Genomic DNA, 21,835 nt, shown 5'->3' with positions numbered 1-21,835 from the left:
AAAGTTAATACTGCACAATGAAGAAAAACTCTTCAATCTGGCAGCTAAATTTTATGTCTCTGAGTCTCAATCAATATATTTTTGCCTTTTTTTCCTGTGTGGTAGATGTATTCAAGGAAAAACAATTACACTGGGTTTCAGGACACTCATTGTACAATATGACTTCCTTGGCTCATTTATACAAAATTGCATCTTTCTACTTAAGCCATTTTTTTAATCTGATTGGTGTCTCTTGCCAACATCTCCTCCATTGGCATAGTCTTAGTCAGAATGTGAGAAAATCCTTCCTGCCCAAGAGTAGCAGAAGTGACCTGGGGGCGGGCCCCGTGGCCGAGTGGTTAAGTTCGCATGCTGCGCTGCAGGCGGCCCAGCGTTTCGTCAGTTGGAATCCTGGGCGCAGACATGGCACTGCTCATCAAACCACACTGAGGCAGCATCCCACAGGCCACAACTAGAACGACCCACAACGAAGAATATACAACTATGTACCGGGGGGCTTTGGGGAGAAAAAGGAAAAAAATAAAATCTTTAAAAAAAAAAAAAAAAAAGAAGTGACCTGACATTGCTGCAAGTAGCAGCAGAGCTTAACAAGGCCTATCATTTAAGGTAAGGAAGATGGCAAGCTGTCAAATACTGAAATATATCTTTCATCCTTCCTTCTCACTCAGGTCAGGTCTCACATCCACATCTCCCTAGGATCTCCACCCTGAGCAGTATCTCCCAACTGTTACATCGGTACATGAAGTACTCATGATCCAAAGTAATTTATTCTTTTAACTAACATTTCTCCATTCCAGTCCCTGCTCTTCTCTTAACCTTATTATGATAATCACAAGTCAAAGAGAGAAAATAGTGTAAGAATAAGTCTGCAGTTTAAATAATAGCCCTGATTCTGGAATTCATAAACAGAAATCTGAGTTATAGATAAACAAAGATTCTGATTCTTCAGCACAAAGCCATACTCAAATTTGGGCCATTAGATGTGCTATTAATATTTAAGCAAGGAAGAAGCAGACAGATTGAGCAGTTTCAGGACCAGGGTTTCAAGCCAGGGGGAAATAAAGCAAGATGGAAGAAACTACACTTTGGGAGGGAAATAAAGCAAGATGAGACAGCTCTTATCAGATGCTGACTCAGTATCAAAAACATTTACTGACATCATTCATTCATCCATATAGCAAATATTTATTGAGAGTTTAGTCTAGGTCTGGCGCTTAATTATAGAAGTATCATCCCCATTTTACATACGAAGAATTGGAGCCATAGATTCACCAAGTAATTTGCCCAGTGTCCACGGGATTTAAATTCAGATCTATATACTTTGAAGTTCATACTCTTTCTCTTATGACAAAATGTGGAAGGAAATAAAAGAACATAACTGGGAGACAAGAAAGACCATCGCAGAAAAATAGCCTAGCCTCATCATATCCTAACTCTGACAAACAAAAACTTTGTGATTGACATTGTAGTAGCCAGCAATGTTTTAACAGACTTTTTAGACATCAAGTTTTTACAGACAAGTATTTTAAAATTCACAGTAATTATTACTTTTAGAGATAAATGACAATTCTGGAATTTGGAAATTCTAAATTTCAGTGTTCCCATATTTAATAAAATGGTACATGAAGGACTGCGGTTGCAAAAAGTACCATGTAAGAAATTATTAGCTGTGTTACCCTCTTGTGACTTAATCACATGTTACTATGTACTGGCTTAAGCTTTGCCTTGAGAACTATTAGGTTATTTGGAAGAAATATCATGTCTCATTCTTCTTCGCTAAATTCTAAGTTACACATGTGGTATTCTTGTAAAAATTGGACATTGGATATATGCTAGTTGAAAATAATGGAAACAACTTCCTCAATATTCTATTTACTGAACTATGGTTAACTTTTCTACGAATTCAACATTCAACCAATGTGGAGGGTCTTCTAGCACAAATCACTATTTCCCCCCAAAACAACCATAGGCCATCCTTAAAACATCTTTACTATCATTAATTTTGAAAAGGAGTGAGGTTGTTTCTTTAAAATGTTATCTAATTGTGTATACCCACATTATTAAGGGTGAAATGATTTTATGTCTAGAATTTTCTTCAATATAATGTGGGAGCACTGAGGAAATATGATAGCTAGGCCACCAGTTGATAACTGTAAACTGGGTGATAAATACACAGGGTTGTTTTTTTTTTTATTCTCTGTAGTTTTGTATGTGCTTAAAATTTTTAATAACAAAAAGTGTCAGTATGAGGAAATAATGAAGGACATTTTTACGCCTTACTCTAAATAGTAAAACATTGATCACCATGTTTGGGCATAAGCTTTCTCTCCAAGGAAATATTAAATATATTTTTCAGCTCTTCTTCTACTTCTTCCTCCTTCAGTGTCTTAAACTCCACCAAATCCATGTTGTCTTTATAATTGAATTTCCTATAGGTGAGAGTGAAGCCCACCAAACAGTGAACCCCTTCTGGGGTCTGCAAGGAACAAAATGACTTGCTTGTGAACACAGATGCTGGAGATATCTGAAGGTATGTATTCACAGACTCAAAATCTTCTATTGTGCGAGGTTCAAGGGTAAAGTTGTAGATTTTTCTGTATTTATTCTTTTCCAGGAGATCAGAATTAAGAAATTCTTGGTTTGGAATGTACTGTTCTCTTCTCATTTGGTCCAGGTACCAGATTCCTCTCTCTTCTGTCAAGCGAAAGATGCAAGGCACCTGAGGCTGATCCTGCCCAGAAGTTAACTCCATAGGCTGCCACATCTGGTAAGAGCGTCCAAACCCAGCATCAGCTATGTAGTTCCTGCCATCAATGGTCACCTTCAGCAGAAGGTGAATCATACGATTGCTGTATTTGTTGGCTGTAGGGTTGTAGACATACCCTCCTAATATGGTGGTCTCAAAACCTATTGTGGTCAGAGCCCAGTACAGAAGATGATTGACCTGGAGACACCATCCACCCCGGTTCCTCCTCACAACTTGATTAAAAACCTCCTCCAAACCCAATTCCATGGGTTCCCCACAATGGATGTTAAGGTTCTCAAAGGGAATGGCTCGGATATGGTGCTGAAGAATGTCAGTTAATGTTTCCAAGTCCAATTTGATCTTAGAGTTCTCATAACCGATTCTTTTAAAATATGCTTCAATGTCCATGATGCCCTAAGGCAAGGAAAACAAAACAAATACAAATAGTATTACTTTTGTACTTGAATTCCTTTGATTGGCCAAATTGTAACTAATGTATTTTAAATAAGTAAATACAGACAATAGTTATACACATCTGTAATCGTCTTTTGTTTAGTGCTTTTATTGTATTAATTGTTTCACATACATAAGCTCATTTAATAGTTTCAGTAATCCTGTAAGAAAGGTATTATCACTTCTATGTTTTAAGCATGAGAAGTTGGAAATCCAGATTAAGTGATGAGCAAAATGATAAACAGCTAACATGTAGTATTTTTGGGGATGAATAAAAAAGGTTCAAGTTGTATCAATTAAAATAGGGTTTATAAACAGTTCTTAATATAAACAGGAGAATTATGTAATAAATTCATGGTACCTGACCCCTTTTCCCTTTTAGCTGAATCTTACCCAAAGTTCTGCATTCAAATTTACAATCATTCATGCATTGATTTATTGATTCATTGAATAAATAGTTTACTGAAGGGTCTGGCCTGGTGGCACAGCAGTTAAGTTCACATGTTCTGCTTCGGTGGCCTGGGGTTTACCAGTTTGGATTCCAGGTGCGGACCCACACACTGCTTATCAAGCCATGCCTGTGGCAGGCATCCCATATATAAAATAGAGGAAGATGGGCACAGATGTTAGCTTAGAGCCAATCTTCCTCAGCAAAAAGAGGAGGATTGACAACAAATGTTAGCTCAGAGCTAATCTTCCTCAAAAAAAAATTTCTTTTTAAAGTTTATTGAAAATCTACTATGTATTTACTATTGATCTAGGGCTTGCTTGCCCTTGGAAATCTTACATTTTAGCCAGGATTGAGATGACACAGAGTGAACTGAATAAATAAATAAAACATGCAATTTCTTAGATTGTGATAAGTGCTCTGGGAAAACTAAAGCAAAAAAAGCAGATGGAATGTGCACAGAGCGAGTTTCAATTTTAAATAATGTGGTCAAAGAGAGTCTCACTTTGACTTTAAGGCTGTGAGAGAATGAGCCAGGTCCACATCGTGGGGGTGGCGGGGGGAGACCCTTTGGGCATAAGGAATAGAACGTAAAAAAGCCTTAAAATGGAACCTGCCTACAGTGTTCAGGGAACATCAAGGAAACCAGGGTGACTGGAGTGGAGCATGTGAGAGGGAGTGTGGATTGAGATGAGATCAAACAGGTGACAGAGGGCTTACAGGCGATGCTGGCCTTTTGGCTTTTACTGTGAGATGAGAAATCATTGTCAGACAGGCAGGAGAGGAAGGATGCAGTTTAGGCAAAATATAGCATAATCAAATTGATATTTCTGACTATTGTATGGAGAATGAGCTGGACATACTGAGCTGAATGAATTGACATGTGATCCAGGTAGGAGCAATTCAAAGCACATATGGTCTACGACCAGTGCTTTGCTCACGGGTGGCATGTGACCCAAGTACAGTCAATGAGACTCTATTGAGGGATTTTGCTGAAACCTAAGCAGACACTTTCTGCTGTAGGACTAGGAGCTGGCAGGATTTTTTCTCAAAGCTATTGGGAGAGTTGGCGGAAAAATAATGTCAACAAAGAATTTATCAAGTTAAGGAATGAAAAGCAGAAGGGAAGACAAGATAAGACCTGAATCAAATCTTAAGTTATCTCTTGACCTTCTGGTAAAGGAAGCCAGAAAAAAAGACAAAAAGCTCTTGTTTTATTAAATCCCATGTAGAAAAGATTTGTGAGGTGAAAGTGGATCAAAAAGGAATCAGGAGGTTAATAGCCTGGCTCTTTGATTCTTGGTTAGACCATTAGTCCTTCTACTAGGAAATTGTTTTATATTTCTTTTTAAATGTTATAATTTGCTTTCAAGTGTTTGCTTTCCTCATTTTTCCTTTCTCTTCTTTTTTTTTTTTTTAAAGATATAATGTTGAGTTAGAATTTAGTAACTGCAGTCCCATTCAAAAAAAGTCAGTGTCTAATAGGGGTCTGGATGCAAACAACCTGTTGTAACCAAACAGTACTTGAGTATTCTGTGACTAAACATAAGAAATTATGTATCACTAAAGTTGTGATTCAAGGTAAAATGCTGGAAGCCCTGCGAAAGTAGTTGCCAGGAAAATAGCTGACTGAAAACTTTAGTAGCTTTATGTATTGATTTGTAGCATCTCCGTGCAGTGATATAATCTTTCCTTTCAGCTTGATGATAAATGTAAGAGAACATTCAATGGAGACAGAGTGAATGCACTCAGAGAGTCTCCTGAGAACTCTCAGAAAGTCACTTAATACCTTTCTAAGAAAATTGTAAGTAGGCTGATTTTCAGTTTTAGTTCAGAAAACTTAGAAATTTCTTTTTCCTGGCCCAAACTCTAGAAATAATAGAAAAGATAGTGAAACATATAATGTGACCTTCCTTAAAAACAAAAAGGTAGTTTGGTGGACCATAAATTATGAAAAATCCCAAAAAAGCATAAAATAGAAGGCAAAGACTGCAAAGCAAAGTGAACATCTGAGTTGCATAGGGAGGGTGTAGATCTTATACCTGATGGAGATGGGAGAAATACTGAAGGGGTCTAAGTCTGGCAATTGTGGAAGCCAAGAGGAGGGGGTCTCAGAAGAAACCAGATAGATGATTAGTTGCCATGGGATCAGCAAGCAGGGGGTGAACCACATTCCATGCCCCTCATTACTACTAGATGATTTATGAAACACAGCAAAGACCAGTATGTAATGGTAGCACCTGGTCATTCTTTAGGTGTAAAGTATAATTGGTGATATTGGGGCAGAAAAATAAGGCAATGTTCTTAATGTGTGGTGTCACCAGAAAGGAAGAATGACCGATATATAGAAGATCAACCATCAAAGTGTCTTCTGTCATATTCATCTTCCCTCATCTCCAATGAAAAGATTAAGGAGTCCAAGCCCCACCCCAGCCAGACATCTCACCAGTCACATTAGATTCAAGAAACAAATAGAAGGTGGAGACAGAGCTATACATGCATGAATACGATGAAAAAACAGAATGCAAATATGCCATGAGGTTGGAATTAGAAGAGAAGGGCATAATATGCAAAAGATAGGCAAATAAAGTACATCAAACTCATGAAGAAAGTAAACTGAACAATGGAAAGAAATTCTTTACAGAATTTCTATCCCTTGGAGTGATAGCGCATTTAAAATGGACTCATAACAGTCAAAAAATGAGGAGTGATGTCAGCATCAGGGCAAAGTGAGGCCTCTCAGAAGCCTTCCCCCTCCAATATACAACAACAAAAGTCCATACTCCAACAGAGGACATCCAAACAGCACAAAAAATGTTGGACAGATCCATGCAGCCATATGACAAAGGGCAGAGAGGCTGGAGCCCCCCTCAGAGCTGGACTGGGGTAAGAGAAATCTTTGCTCCCTCCCCTAAAGCCTGTGAATCAGACAGTGGGAGGCCTCTGAGAGGGAAGGAACGGGGGAGGGGATGTTCATTTGCAGGAACATCAAGCACTCCCAAGGGGCTGTGCAGTCTAGAGGGAAGCCCTCTACCAGGGTGAAAGGTTTTACCGGGGTGACCTCATCAAGCCAACACCCTAGGAGAGCAGAAGGGGAAAACCCCAAGAGCACACAGTAGAAAGCACCCCTCTCCCCATCCACTCAGTGCACCTCCAGCCCCTGGGATTTCGGCTGAAGGCAGAGGGCTTAGAATACAGGGCTCTTGACCCCCCACCCAGTGGTGATAGGTGGTAACTGGGACCTAATAACAGCAGGATGCAAAAAAAAAAAACAGAGCCTTTAGCAATATCAAACACTATATTAGATCTCCAGACCAGAGAGAAAATGGCAAGAACCCAGAAAACAGTCCTGAGCATGCAGAAATATGTAATCTAAATGACAAAGAATTCAAAACAGCTATCATCAAAAAACTTGGTGACGTAAAAGAGAATGTAGAGAAACAATTCAATGAGTTCGGGTGCTACTTCACAAAAGAGATTGAAACTATAAAGAAGAATCACTCAGAAACATTAGACATGAAAGACACAATACAAGAAATAAAACAAAATATGGATTCCCTGAACACTCAAGCAGACACCATAGGGGAGCGTATTAGCATAATCAAAGATAGACATATTGAAATGTTCCAGATATAGGAGCAGAGAGAACTAAGACTAAAAAGAAATGAAGAAAGTCTCCAAGGAATATCTGACTCAATTAGGAAAAACAACATAAGAATTATAGGTATTCAAGAAGGAGAAGAGAAGGAGAATGGAGTAGAAAGCTTGTTCAAAGAAATAATAGCAGAGAACTTCCCAAATCTAGGGAAGGAAATTCTTGTGGAAGAGGCTGCCAGATCTCCTAAATATGTCAGTGTAAAAAGACATACTGCAAGGCATCTAGTAGTGAAACTGGCAAAACTGAATGACAAAGAAAGGATACTAAGGGCAGGAAGGCAGAAGAAAATTACCTACAAAGGAACCCCCATCAGACTTTCAGTGGATTTCTCTTCAGAAACCTCACAGGCTAGGAGAGACTGGAATGACATATTCAAATCATTGAAGGAAAAAAACTTTCAGCCAAGAATACTCTACCCAGCGAAAATATCCTTCAGATATAATGGAGAAATAAAAACTTTCCCAGACAAACATAGGCTAAGAGAGTTCTTAACCATGAGATGCCCCCTACAAGAAAGCCTCAAGAAGGCCCTCATATCTGAAAAAAAAAAGGGAGAAAAGGGTTACAAACCACAGAGTAAGGAGATAAATAGGTAGACAGAATCAGAGCAGGATAGCAAATACTCAAGTATAGCATTAAGCTAAAGGGAAAGAAAACACCAAAAAGAAAGATAATCTTGTCATTTTAACCACAAACCCATAACACAAGATGGAATAAGATGTGAGAAAAACAACTTACGAGGGGAAGAGGAGAGGGACTGAATCTGTTTAGTCTAAGGAAATTAGAGGCCATCAGAAAAGGGATTATCTTATCCATGAGATCTTGAATACAAACCTCAGGGTAACCACTAAGCAAAAAAGCAGAACAGAGACACAAATAATAAATAAGGAGAAAATAAAGAAATGAAACATAAAAAACTACATAAGTCGATTGGTAGACCAAAATACACAGGACGAGAAACAAAGGAAATGCAGGAGAACTGGAAAATGAGTGATAAAATGGCAGCATTAAGCCCTCATATATTGATAATCACCGTGAATGTAAATGGATTGAATTCTTCAAAAAAAAAAAAAAAGATACAGAGTGGCGAGATGGATTAAAGAACAAGATCCAACAACATGCTGCCTCCAGGAAACGCATCTCAGCTCAAACAAAAAACACAGGCTCAGAGTGAAGGGATGGAAGATGATACCCCAAGCTAATGGCAAACAAAAGAAAGCAGGTGTCACAATACTGATATCAGGCAAAGTACACTTCAAGATAAGACAGGTAAAGAGAGACAAAGAGGGCAATATATAGTGATCAAAGGGACACTCCATCAAGAATAACAGTTATAAATACCTATGCACCAAACACAGGAGCACCAAACTTCATCAAGCAACTGTTAACAAACCTAAAAGAAGCATTAATAATAAGACAATAATAGTAGGGGACCTCAACACTCCACATATGTCAATGGATAGATCATCCAGACAGAAAATCAACAAGGAAACAGTGGAATTAAATGAAAACCTAGACCAGATGGACTTAATAGACACATATAGAACATTCCATCCAAAACCAGCAGAATACACATTCTCAAGTGAGCATGGAACATTCTCAAGAATATACCATATGTTGGAAAACAAGGCAAGCCTCAATAAATTTAAGAAAATTCAAGTAATAACAAGCATCTTTTCTGATCACAATGCTATACAGATAGAAATTAATTACAAGAAAAGAGTTGAGAAAAGGACAAAGATGTGGAGACTAAACAACATGTTATTGAATGAGCAAAGGATCATTGAAGGAATTAAAGGAGAAATAAAAAAATATCTGGAGACGAATTAAAATGAAAACATACCACAACAACTCATGTGGGATGCAGAAAAAGCCATATTAAGAGGGAAATTCATTGCAATAACAAACAAGAAAAAACCCTTAACAAACAAGAAAAAAATCAAATAAGCAATCTCAAACTACACCTAATTGAATTAGAAAAATAAGAACAAACAAAGCCCAAAGTCAGTAGGAGAGAAATAATAAAAATCAGAGCAGAAATAAATGCTATTGAAACAAAAAAGGCAGTAGAAAGGATCAATGAAACAAAAAGCTGGTTCTTAAAGAAGATAAATAAAATTGACAAACCCCTAACCAGACTTACAAAGAAAAAAGAGAGAGAGCTCAGATAAATAAAATTAGAAATGAAAGAGTAGAAATTACAATGGAAACCACATAAATACAACATATTGTAAGAGAATACTATGAAAAATAACAACAAAATGGACAATCTAGAGGAAATGGACAAATTCTTAGACTCTTACAACCTCCCAAAGCTGAATCAAGAAGAAACAGACAATCTGAATAGACCAATTATCAGCAAAGAGATTGAAACAGTAATCAAAAGCATCCCAAAGAATAAAAACCCAGGACCAGACGGCTTTCCTGGGGAATTTTACCAAACTTTCAGAGAGGATTTAATACCTATCCTTCTCAAGCTATTCCAAAAAATTAGGGAAGATGGAATGCTTGCTAACACATTCTACAAGGCCAACATCACTGTGATACCAAAGCCTGATAAGGACAGCACAAAACAGGAAAACTACAGGCAAATATCACTGATGAACATAGATGCAAAAATCCTCAACAAAATATTGGCAACCCGAATACAGCAATACATCGAAGAGATCATACATCATGATCAAGTGGGATTTATTCCAGGGGCACAGGGATGGTTCAGCATCTGCAAATCAATCAGTGTGATACACCACATTAACAAAAATGAGGAATAAACACCACATGATCATCTCAATAGATGCAGAGAAAGCATTTGAAAAGACCCAACAGCCATTTATGATAAAAATTCTGAACAAAATGGGCATAGAAGGAAACTACCTCAACATAATAAAGGCAATATGTGACAAACTCATAGCCAACATCATACTCAATGAGGAAAAACTGAACACCATCCCTGTGAGAACAGGAACAAGACAAGGATGCCCACTATCACTACTCTTATTCAACATAGTACTGGAGGTTTCGGCCATAACAATTAGGCAAGAGAAAGGAATAAAAGGAATCCAAATAGGGAGTGAAACTCTTGCTGTTTGCAGACAACATGATCTTATATATAGAAACCCCAAAGAATTCATTGGAAAACTATTAGAAATAATTAACAACTCCAGTAAAGTTGCAGGGTACAAAATCAACTTACAAAAATCAGTTGCATTTCTGTGCTCTAATAACGAACCTACAGAAAGAGAATTCAAGAATACAATTCCATTTACAATAGCAAAAAATAGAATAAAGTACCTACAAATAAATTTAACTAAGGAGGCAAAAGACTTATACAATGAAAACTAAAAGACATTATTGAAAGAAATAGACAGTGACAAAAGATATGGAAAGAGATTTCATGCACGTGGATTGGAAGAATAAACATAGTTAAAATGTCCATACTACCCAAAGCAATCTACAGATTCAATGCAATCCCAATCAGAATCTCAATGATACTCTTCACGGAAATAGAGCAAAGAATCTTAAAATTCATATGGGGCAATGAAAGACCCTGAATTGCTAAGGCAATCCCGAGAAAAAAGAACAAAGCTGGAGGCATCACAATCCCTGGCTTCAAAATGTACTACAAAGCCATAGTGATCAAAACAGCATGGTACAGGTACAAAAACAGGCACACAGATCAATGGAACAGAACTGAAAGCCCATAAATAAAACCGCACACATACGGACAGCTAATATTCAACAAAGGTGCCAAGAACATACCATGAAGAAAAGACAGTCTCTTCAAGAAATGGTGTTGGGAAAACTGGACAGCCACGTGCAAAAGAATGAAAATAGACTATGATCTCATGCCATACACAAAAATAAACTCAAAATGGATCAAAGACTTGAAGATATGCCCTGAAACCATAAAACTCCTGGAAGATAATATAGGTAGTACACTCTTTGACATTGAACTTAAAAGGATCTTTTCGAATACCATGCCTTCTCAAATAAGGGAAACAAAAGAAAAATAAACAAATGGGAGTTCATCAGACTAATGAGCTTCTCTAAGGCCAAAGAAACTAGGATCAAAACCAAAAGACAATGCACCAATTGGGAGAAAATTTTTGTAAATCATATATCGAATAAGGGGTTAATCTCCGTAATATATAAGGAACTCACAAAACTGAACAACAACAAAACAAACAGCCCGATCAAAAAATGGGCAGCAGATAGACATTTTTCCAAAGAAGATATACAGATAGCCAATAAACACATGTAAAGATGTTCAACATCACTAATCATCAGGGCAATGCAAATCAAAACTGCACCAAGATAGCGCCTTACACCCGTTAGAATAGCTGTAATCACTAAGACCAAAAATAATAAATGTTGGAGAGGGTGTGGAGAGAAGGGAACATTCATACATTGCTGGTGGGAATGCAAACTGGTGCAGCCACTATGGAAAACAGTATAGAGATTCCTTAAAAAAGTAAAAATAGAACTACCATATGACCAAGCTGTCCCACTTCTGGGTATCTACCCAATTTTAAATCAACAATCCAAAGTAACATAAGCACCCCTATGTTCGTTGTAGCACTATCTAGAATAGCCAAGACATGGAAATAATCCAAGTGCCCCTCAACCAATGATTGGCTAAAGAAGATGTAGTATATATATATAATGGAATACTACTCAGCCAGAAAAAAAAGACAAATTCATCCCATTTGCAACAACAAGGAAGGATCTGGAAGGAATTATGCTAACCAAAATAAGCCAGGCTGAGAAAGACAAACACCAGATGATTTCGCTCATATGTGGCATATGAACAAGCACATGGACAAAGAAAACAGTTCAGTGGTTACCAAGGGAAGGGTGGTGGAGGGTGGGCACAGGGGGTGAAGGGGAGTACCTATGTAGTGACAGACAAGAAATAATGTACAACTGAAATTTCACAATGATGTAAACTATTATGGACTCAAATAATAAAAAATAAAAAAGAATTAAAAAAATCAAAAAAAGAAGTGATAAAATAATAAAATTTTATGGAAGAAAAGATTTCAGACCTTAGGAAACTAATTAAGAACAAAAACAAGACCAATACATAATCAATTGTAAATAGAAAGGGACTGTATAGATACAGCATAATATCAAACTACTTATGTAGAAGAAAAATTTAATACTCATAGTAATGGTCAATGAAAAGATAAAGCCAATAAACAGAGAGAAGCTAACAGAAACAGAAAACAGTCAAAGGCAATCTAACAAAAGACAACTGGTGATTTTGAATAAGAGAACTTGATACTGACCTTGATATTGGTTCCCCCACATTAAACCCATGTTTTACGTATGCTGAGGAATTTTCTATGAGAAAACACATATTTCTAAAAGGTCTGTATACAAGGAATGTAAAATATATGTTTTCAGTAGAAAAGGTATAAAGAATGGAAATATTTTTGTTTCTTGAGTTAAGAAAGATAAATTTGTCCTAAAGTACCGGGACAAATTCTGAATGTAGAAAAAGTAACCAAAGTTTTGTGAAAGTAAAACCCTGTGGAATTTTGTGCATGGTCAAGTTTTCCGAGGTTAAAATAAATTTGTTAAGTACATAAGTTTCAGTATCAAAAGTAAACTGGTACAAAATTAAAACTTGGTTTCCTCTTTCTTAAAAGGATAATTTTCCTAGACTTTTAATCTTCGCTTGATAAAAAGATTATAAAAAGGTCTGTTTTTACTATTTTAACTCCGTTTCCCCTTGTCTGTTTCTGTCATCACTTTGAATAGATACCCGAACATGGTTTCGCAGTGACTTTTGTTTCCTGTCTGAAAAAAAGTTTTAAAGCTTTTAATATTTTTGACAAGCTCCCTCCAACACAAATATTCAAGTTTTATTCAAGAATAAAAGCTTTCTTTTGATCTGGAGGAGGAAGGAAAGTTTCTCTGGGGATTTTCAGAGGGACCCTGAGACTTCTTGGAGAGATTTGCTCTCTTCCTCTAAGAAAAAATGCTAAACTAATTAGGCTTGTTTGACATATTAGACTATATGGGAAGCATTGTCAAATAAGTAATGATAAACTTTCTTAAGTGGTATTATGTAAATGAATGTTATTGATATAAATATTTTTTAAATTACCTAAAATTCTGATTTGTTCTGATTGTCAGCCATAATTCTGGTTATTATCTCAAAATGTTGTACATCACAGAGATGGTCCAACATCTTTGTAAATTGCCACTTTTAGATGTTTTGTTATTTACAGACAGTTGTTTGATGTTTTTGAAAATATGTTTCATCTTTAGCAAAATTCATGGAAAGGACTCTGGTGCTTACTCTAGAGTACAGGTTCCAATAAACTTTCAGATTATAAAACTGCACTGGGTAAGAAATTACAGAACTCTAACAGAAAAACTGACGACTTCATGAAACTGCTAAGATTAAGATCGAGAACCAATTACACAGGACTGAATAAACCAATAGGGATGATTATAATTTTTATGGCTTTTTCATTGAGATATTGCTGATTTTTGATGTTTTGTTTTTTCCAGTTTTAAGAAAACTTTATTCTCTTAAGGAACTGTATTTATAGCAATTTAAAGACAAAATTAAGGCATTTACCTTTTTCTCCCTATCTGAGCCCTAGAAAAATGTAAAAACTCCTGATAAGTAAGTATTCTTATTCTCATGGCAATATGGTTTTTTGCATAAGTCCAATAAGAATTTGTTCTTCTTATAACAGGACACAATTGTAAACACTAGTTATATTACCTAGGCTTTGACTAGAATGTCATATTTGAGAAAAACATACAGACTCGGATATGACTAGGCAACTTTTGAGGAATGAAGGTTGACATTCTGGAATAAACTCACTTCAAAATATTGGCCTGGTACCATTCTTATGGGTTTCCAGTGACCTGGTAAGGTTGAGCAAAGGATGTCGCCCCCCTGGCAGGTACAAGGAACCTCAGTATTTTGGGGAACCTCACGAAGAGAGGGATTCATCCAAATCAGTAGGTACAGAAGGCAGAATCTGATGACAAGTTCTTGGTCTGGCTTTCCTGGCCATGAGAGGCCTTTGAAGTTAAACCAGAGATTCCTTATGTGGTTCCAGCAAAGCAGATTTGAAAGAGCCTATATAATCAATTACTATTCTTGCTGTACTTATGTAAATAATTATGCCAAATTTATTAAAACTAGACTTACTTTACAAACAAGTTAGTCTTAACTTGGCTATGTCCAGTGAAATTGAGGGTGATTTTAGAGAGAAAGATTATGTTTCAATAAAAACTATAATACACATTTGTGGATATTAGATTTTGGTTCTGTCAATTGTCTTTAAGATTTTTTGTTACACCTGTTAACTGGACTGGATCCTGAATTGTTTTAGTCTCCTGAAATATCTGGCTACAAACCTCCAAATTAACATTTTCAGGTTTTTTCCCATCATTTGCATTTGGAGTCACTGAAAACTAAACCTGCCTTTTGTTTTCCCCCTGAAACCTTGCAAACTAAAGCTGGAGGACTTGATGTAAACTTAAGAGAGATTCACGCCTGCTGCTGTGTAAGCCACTCAGAAAGCTACCTGAGTGCCCGATGACACCATCAGAGATATTTCAAACTGAAAAAGATGCTTCGACCCTGACTTCTAGGAATCTTGAGTGGCTGCCCCCTGGCTCAAGAACTGGCTTATAGGGGCCGGCTCCATGGCAGGGTGGTTAAGTTCATGTGCTCTGCTGCGGTGGCCCAGGGCTCGGATCCTGGGTGCGGACATGGCACCACTCGTCAGGCCAGGTTGAGGCGGCGTCCCACATCCCACAACTAGAAGGACCTGCAACTAAGATATACAGCTTTGTATGGGGGCGGGGGGCGGTTGGGGAGATAAAGCAGGAAAAAAAAAGATTGGCAACAGTTGTTAGCCCAGGTGCCAATCTTAAAAAAAAAATAAAAATAAAAAAAAGAACTGGTTTATAATTTGCTCCAACCATTAACCTTATTTTTCTCTTTTCATTTCTCTAGAAAAACTCTTATTAAATCTCTGGCTACTTACCTGATACAGGCCTAACTTTGGGAGCCTACCAGCATCAGCACCTTATTAAAAGACTGGTTCAATGAGATGAAACAACCTATGCCCCAATTCAGCAGGAAGTAGCTAGATCAGATGCCGCCCCAAATCCATCAAGAATGAGAGATTAACATAAAATAGGGGGGAATTGATACCAACCCTGATATTGGTTCCCCCACATTAAACCCAGCATATGTGGAGTTAAAACCAAAACACTCTTTCCCTGCTCACTCCCTGACTCCCTTTCTGGACAGAATCGGCAAAGCAGCTGTGTACAGCTGAAGAACAACATAGACTGTGAACAGCTATACAAGAGTTTTTGTCTTTTCTCTCTTCTTTTCATGTAATTACCCCTGTCCTTTCCCCATAAGAATCCTCCTCTTTCACTGTGTAACTGGGATACTATTTGGGTTTCTACCTGACTCTGTGCTCCCCAAATTGCAATTCTTTTATCCCAAATAAACATTTGCCTCTTAAACGCGTTTCTGTTTTTGAAGGTTGACACAGTTAGAAGCTTCCTTTTGAGGGAAGAGTGGAGTCCACTGTTTTGTGCTTGAGGAACTAGATTGAGGACCCCGGGGAGGGAATAAGATGCTGCCCTCATGCTCAAGGCTACAAGCAGCACAAATACACTTTGGACTGAGGTAGAATCTTCAACCTCTACCATGAGGATTCCTTGTATTACTGAATAGATCTTTTCAAAAATTGATGTGAAATTCAAATAACATAAAATTAACCATTTTTAAAGGTATTATTATTATTATTATTATTACTTTGGTGAGGAAGATTGGCCCTGAGTTAACATCTGTTGCCAATCTTCCTCTTTTTTTTTCTTCTCTCCAAAGCCCCAGCACATAGTTTTATATCCTAGTTGTAAGTCCTTCTAGTTCTTCTACGTGGGATGCTGCTTCAGCATGGCTTGATGAGTGGTGGGTAGGTCTGTGCCCAAGATCCGAATTGGTGAACCCCAGACTGCCAAAGTGGAGCATGTGAACTTAACCGCTCGGCCATGGGGCTGGCCCCAAATTAACCATTTTAAAGTGAACATTTAAGTGTCATTTAGTACATTCACCATTTTGTACAACCACCACTTACTTCTGTCTAGTTCCGAAATATCTCATGACCCCAGAATAAAACCCCATACCCTTTAAACAGTTACTCCCCATTTCCTCCAGCCCCTGGCAACCACCACTCTACTTTCTGTCTCTATGGATTTAACTATTCTGGATAATTCATAGAAATGTAATCATATAGTATGTGGCCCCTTGTGGCTAGCTCCTTTCATTTGGCACGTTTTCAAGGTGCATCTATATTGTAACCTGTGTTAATACTTCATTCCTTTCTGCAACTGAATAATATTCCAGGATATGGATCCACCCTTGTTGTTGATCTCCTCATTCCTCGACAGGCATTTGGGTTGTTCCCACCTTTGGCTATTGTGAATAGTGCTGCTCTGAACATTCACGTTCAAGTACTTTCTTCAGTATCTGCTTTCCAGTCTCTTGAGTACAAAACTCAGAATAGAACTGCTGAGTTGGATAGAAGAATTTTAATGAGAACTTCTTAGTGGCTTTTCTTTCTGTGTGTTTTTATTTTCTTTTCCTCTCCCTATCCTTCCCCTTCTCTCCCCACCTTCCCTCTTTCTTCCCTCCCCACTTCCTTCCCTCCCTTTTCCTCTTGGCTTTGTGGAAACTGCAAGGACACTACATCCCAGCCCACTCCCAGGGGCAAGGGCCGGCCCAGCAATTTTCTGGATGGAAAAGGAGACGTCGCCAGGCAAGCTATGCCCCCAGACCGTCCTTCAACAGTGCTTGGTGCACTGAGGGCTCATGGAGCAGACCCCGAAAGCCCCCCAAGGAAGCAGCAGTCACAGCTAAGCCAGCGGAGGAGCCCTGGCAGCAGGAAGTGCTGAGTGGGCTTTGTTCCCTCCTCAGGAGAAGCTGAAGCTCAGACTTGTGAGTGAAATCTGTCCATTTTTAAAGTTGCCTCTGGGTTTTTAAACCCAGAAAGGGCAAACAAAATAAGCCTCTGGGTGGGGTGCAGCTAACAGACAGTTAACAACTTCCCTGTGAGAGAGAGGGTGGGGTCAGCCGTTTTGTGACTGAGAAAGTAAAATGAGGAACCTGGGGAGGGAAACAGCAGTTAATCAAAAAAGAGCCAATAGGCGTGCTATTGTGGGCATCATACGGGGCACAGGAGCAACGTCCACAGCGAGAGCACGCAGGCCCCTTGCTCCTGTGGCTGTCTTCCTCGCAGGCCTCTCTCTCCTACGGAATTCTGCACATCTGTGCTCTGAGAGTGGAGTCCTCAGTCTGCCTGACAGTGAAGGAGCTTACTTCTGTCATTTGTGGCTCCTGGAGATCTTCCCCACTATGCCTCCTTCCTGCACGATGAGACCCGCCCTGGGAATTCCCTTAAACACAGCAGATGATGTAACCCAGTCCCCCTGAACATTTGAGGTCATTAGAGAATTTCTGATCAGCTAGTGCAGGAGGAGTGGGAATTGTTATGAACTTGTTGCCTGCAGGACTAACTGGGCCCATTGGGACACACTCAGATGGGGACAGAGGAGGTGGACACACTGTTTCAATTATCCAAGAGGGAAATCCTGCTCCCTGAAACACACATAGACACATCAGCTATCTTTTATACCCTCTTCAATCCTCACAACCACCCTTTTAAGGAAGCTCTCTTATAGCTCCGTTTACTGACAGAAGCACTGGCTCTTAGAGACACTGAGTGACCTGCCCAAGTCTCACAGCTGGGATGTGGTGTGGCTGTGACTCTCACCCAGACATTTGGAATCACAGGGCTGTTATCTTCAGCATTCTGCTGTACAGTAGTTTTAGCGCAAGGATTCAAAGTAAGTATCAGCCAAACATTCTGAACCGCCTTGGGACTTGAAATTTGGCCTTGGTGTAGTATCTAGTCTCCCGGACCCACATTTGAGATAGGATTTAATCCAAGTTCAAAGCATAAACAAGTCACTCACCAAGTTCCACCAGGGCCCGCAACCAGGAACCAGGCTCACTGCAGTCCTCCCACCTCCAGGGCAGCACAGGAAGTGTCCTCACTGGCTTCCCACACAGCTCCACCCCCAGAGGAGTGGAGCTTTAATCACCCGGGGATCTCTGGGAAATGTAGTCATGGGGGCTTGGTTGTCCTTGTGCACCTCTTATTCAAATCTATTCACTGAAAAAGAGCGGAGAGCTGCATTATCAGAGGAGTCCAGCCACAGGCCGTGGGGGTGTATGACCTTGTACTGGACACAGTTCCTGCTCTTAGGGAGCTTGAATCTAGACGTCTTGTGTGGAATGTGAGAGGTGAGGGTTTTGAGGGGGTCCAGGAAAAGCAGACCCATTAACTGAGAGGAAGCTGATGAAGATGGATGTTTCAAATCACTCTCCCCAGATTATGACACCCTTTATTCATCAATTTCTGAGCCCCCTCAGTTTCTATTTTTGTCCTTTGACCCCCATCTTCAGTTCCATTTACCACTCCACCCAAAGGCACTGTGTCATGTGTCTGTAATGTGTCCACATATATGGTATGAGTGTGACATATGTAATGTGGTTTTGTTTCTGCTTGTGTTGTTAATTTATGTTAATGATACTGGTCTATAGCTCTTGCTGTTTCTTATGCATTTTCCTCTGCACTATATTTTAGAACCTGTCTGCATGACACAATTGTTGCCTTGTGCTCTCCCTTTGGCACTAACAGTTCTAGTGCCCTTGATGTCCTACTGCACAAACTTGGGAAGGCTTTCTCTTGGCCTGTGCTTGGACAGGATAGATGGACCTGCAATTTAATGCCCTGGGGCTACATCTCAGCCCAGCAATATGGGAGTTGGAGGATAAATACCTCGTGTCCTACCCACTCTGGTGAGATTACTCTGGGCATGGACAACACTGCCTCCCAGTGTTCTCCCGTGGGATTATGCTCCCTTTGTCCACAGAGGTAACCTGCCAATAATGTACTCTTTACTGACTCTCAAGCTGCCTTTGTCTCACTCTCCCACTCCCATACTGGTGCTTCCTTAAATCATCTCTCAAATAAGCTATTTGAATGCAAATCCTCATCTCAGGGTCTAGTTTAGAGGAAACAAACCTAAGACCACTTAACCTGTCAGTACCACTGGTGAAGGACACTTAGGTTGCCTCCAACTCCTGGTTGCTACAAACACTACTGTGTTGAAGACTTTCCCACATGTGCCATATAGATGGACCTGAGACCTTTACGTGGATCCACATTGGGGATGGAATGTGCTGAGGGACAGGGCAAATGTGTACATAATTTTGCTGAGCATTACTGTCTTCTTCTGTAGAAAGCTTCCTGTTTTCTACACATCTTGTTTGACACTTTCTCTTAGCAACCTTCAAATGTCTGCTGATCCTGTGTGTCTGAGGTGATACCTCAGTGTTGTTTTAATTTGTACTTCTCTGATTACTAGTGAGTTTGAGCAACTCTTCATACTCCTATTGACCCTTCAGGTTTCCCATTTGTCAATTAAATGGCAAAGTGTTGAGGAAGCACTCCTCCTGCCATAGAAGCCAGAACACCGCAGAGAGGAAGGATGGATTGCAGAGCAGATCTTGCTGTAAAAATATTGCAGGGGAAGGATATGATCCCAGAATGCAGGTTTGTGGTTTGATCATTTTGGCACAAAGTACAGGAGAGGTATTATTCAATGGAGTAGGACTATTGTCCTCTTGATTCTTGGAAATTTGACCCCTAAAATTAGCCATATGGCAAATTTATAATTCTGAGATTACTTTTATTATTCTAGCCAAAGTAATAGAGGCCCTGGAGGATCTCTAGCAATAACTGTCATAGGAATCTGAGATCAGGAGGCTTGTAGCTGAGGGAGATTAACACCGGAGTCATGGATCCTGATGTCCAAGGGCAGAAACATCTGAGGTTATAGGGCTGGGATATCTTGGGCTTGAGAACTTCCTCCAGTGTCCAGCAGAGTGTCTATCCAAAATTTAAGGATCTAATTATTCCCTAGCCTTTTCATATTTAAGGAGAGCAGAACTGGGAAATACTTGAACTGTCACTGGGCACTCTCTTCACCATAGAAGGAACAGAGATACAGAGGTGGACTAGGGCTAGTAATAATGGTAGTATGAAGATACCTCTTGATTCCAATATATGCAAGTTGGAAAAGTTGTAAGTGTACCACTTTAAAAAAATATATACTTAAAGTAGTAGAATTAGCACTTTATAAAGAATCTAATATGTGCTAAATTGTTTCATTTCAAATATTACAGCATGCTAAATCATTTTTTTATTTTGTTGCTAAAGAAAAAAAAGAAACCTTTAGTTTTGCAAAGATAGGGAGATTGAATTGAAACTTTCCCTCTTAATGATGGAATCCATGGAAAAAACTGGCCTCTAACTGAAGATTTTTTTTGTTGAATAAATCTTTTTTGAAAATTTGGTTTTCAAGACTTCTGGCTTCTGTTCCAACATGTAAAAGTTAGGAAGTCAACTTTCCCATTCTCACTGAAAGTCAGTAAGTCCTGAAAATTAAATAGATCCTTCAGAGTATCTAGGTCATGAGGCAAACCGCTGCCTTGAAAAGGAGAAGCAGATAGGTGCATATATAGAATCACAGATCACCGGGAGCCAAAGCCAAGGATTGGAAGCCCGTAGTTGAAGCCAGTGTTGCTAGGAAGAAATACTTAAAAACTTTAAATTGATGAATTCCTGGAGACTCAGTGTAGACTAGGTTAAGAGTGAAAAATTCCGGGGGCATAGCCTCAGGGAGGCCTCCCTACTCTTGTGAATTTTACCTCCAGGATCTCCACCAGTTCTCACTAGGAAGACCAGAGAAAAATCTCCTTCTGCTTCTGATAGAAGGACGAAAACGTAGTTATTTTGAAGTAAGCCCAGAGCATTCTCTTCTCCTCCTTCCCTCAAGGGAAATTACTTTTTTTTTTTTTAAAAGATTGGCACCTGAGCTAACATCTGTTGCCAATCTTCTTTTTTTAAAGATTGGCACCTGAGCTGACAACTTGCCAATCTCTCTCTCTCTCTTTTTTTTTTTTTGCTTTTTCTCCCCAAATCTCCGCCCTCCCCCCCAGTAGATAGTTGCATGGCCTGATGAGTGGTGCCATGTCCACACCCAGGATCTGAACCAGCGAAACCTTGGGCCACCAAAGCAGAACACGCAAACTTAAGCACTGGGCCAGGGAGTGGGCCCTGGGAAATTACTTTGTAAGAGTGTAGTCAGTGATGTAAAGGAAATAGCCAACTCCAACCCTCTCTAGCATTCCTGGCTCATCTAAGGGGGAAAAAGTTGGGAAGCACTTTTGAAGGTCACATCTTGAGAAACAGCCCAGGCTTACTTTAAGTTTGAGACTAATAGTGGGACTACATAAATCTTCTTTACTCACCATACCTTATCACCAAATCAATTGTTCTACTGCATATAATAATGAATTACAGCTGAAAAACTACCAGTTTCAGATTCTATTTAATGAAGAATTTCT

At 39.1% G+C, this 21,835-nt stretch overlaps 1 protein-coding gene across 1 annotated transcript; it reads right to left on the bottom strand.

Moving 5' to 3' along the window:
* Positions 1-1,161: 1,161 nt before the first annotated feature.
* On the bottom strand, positions 1,162-18,465 carry LOC103540532 (arylamine N-acetyltransferase 1). Its single transcript, XM_008507134.2, has 2 exons — positions 18,334-18,465; positions 1,162-3,160 (listed from the first exon to the last, which is right to left on the bottom strand). The coding sequence occupies exon 2, from the start codon at positions 3,152-3,154 to the stop codon at positions 2,282-2,284; it is 873 nt and encodes a 290-aa protein (XP_008505356.1). The 5' UTR covers positions 3,155-3,160; positions 18,334-18,465; the 3' UTR covers positions 1,162-2,281.
* Positions 18,466-21,835: the final 3,370 nt, after the last annotated feature.

This window comes from Equus przewalskii, chromosome 28 (assembly GCF_037783145.1).
Source record: "Equus przewalskii isolate Varuska chromosome 28, EquPr2, whole genome shotgun sequence".
Taxonomy (NCBI): domain Eukaryota; kingdom Metazoa; phylum Chordata; class Mammalia; order Perissodactyla; family Equidae; genus Equus; species Equus przewalskii.
This window is presented reverse-complemented; position numbering and strand designations above follow the sequence as displayed.

Bases quoted from the DNA above. Each gene is read 5' to 3' on its own strand.
- LOC103540532 (XM_008507134.2), bottom strand. From the start codon at position 3,154: ATGGACATTGAAGCATATTTTAAAAGAATCGGTTATGAGAACTCTAAG.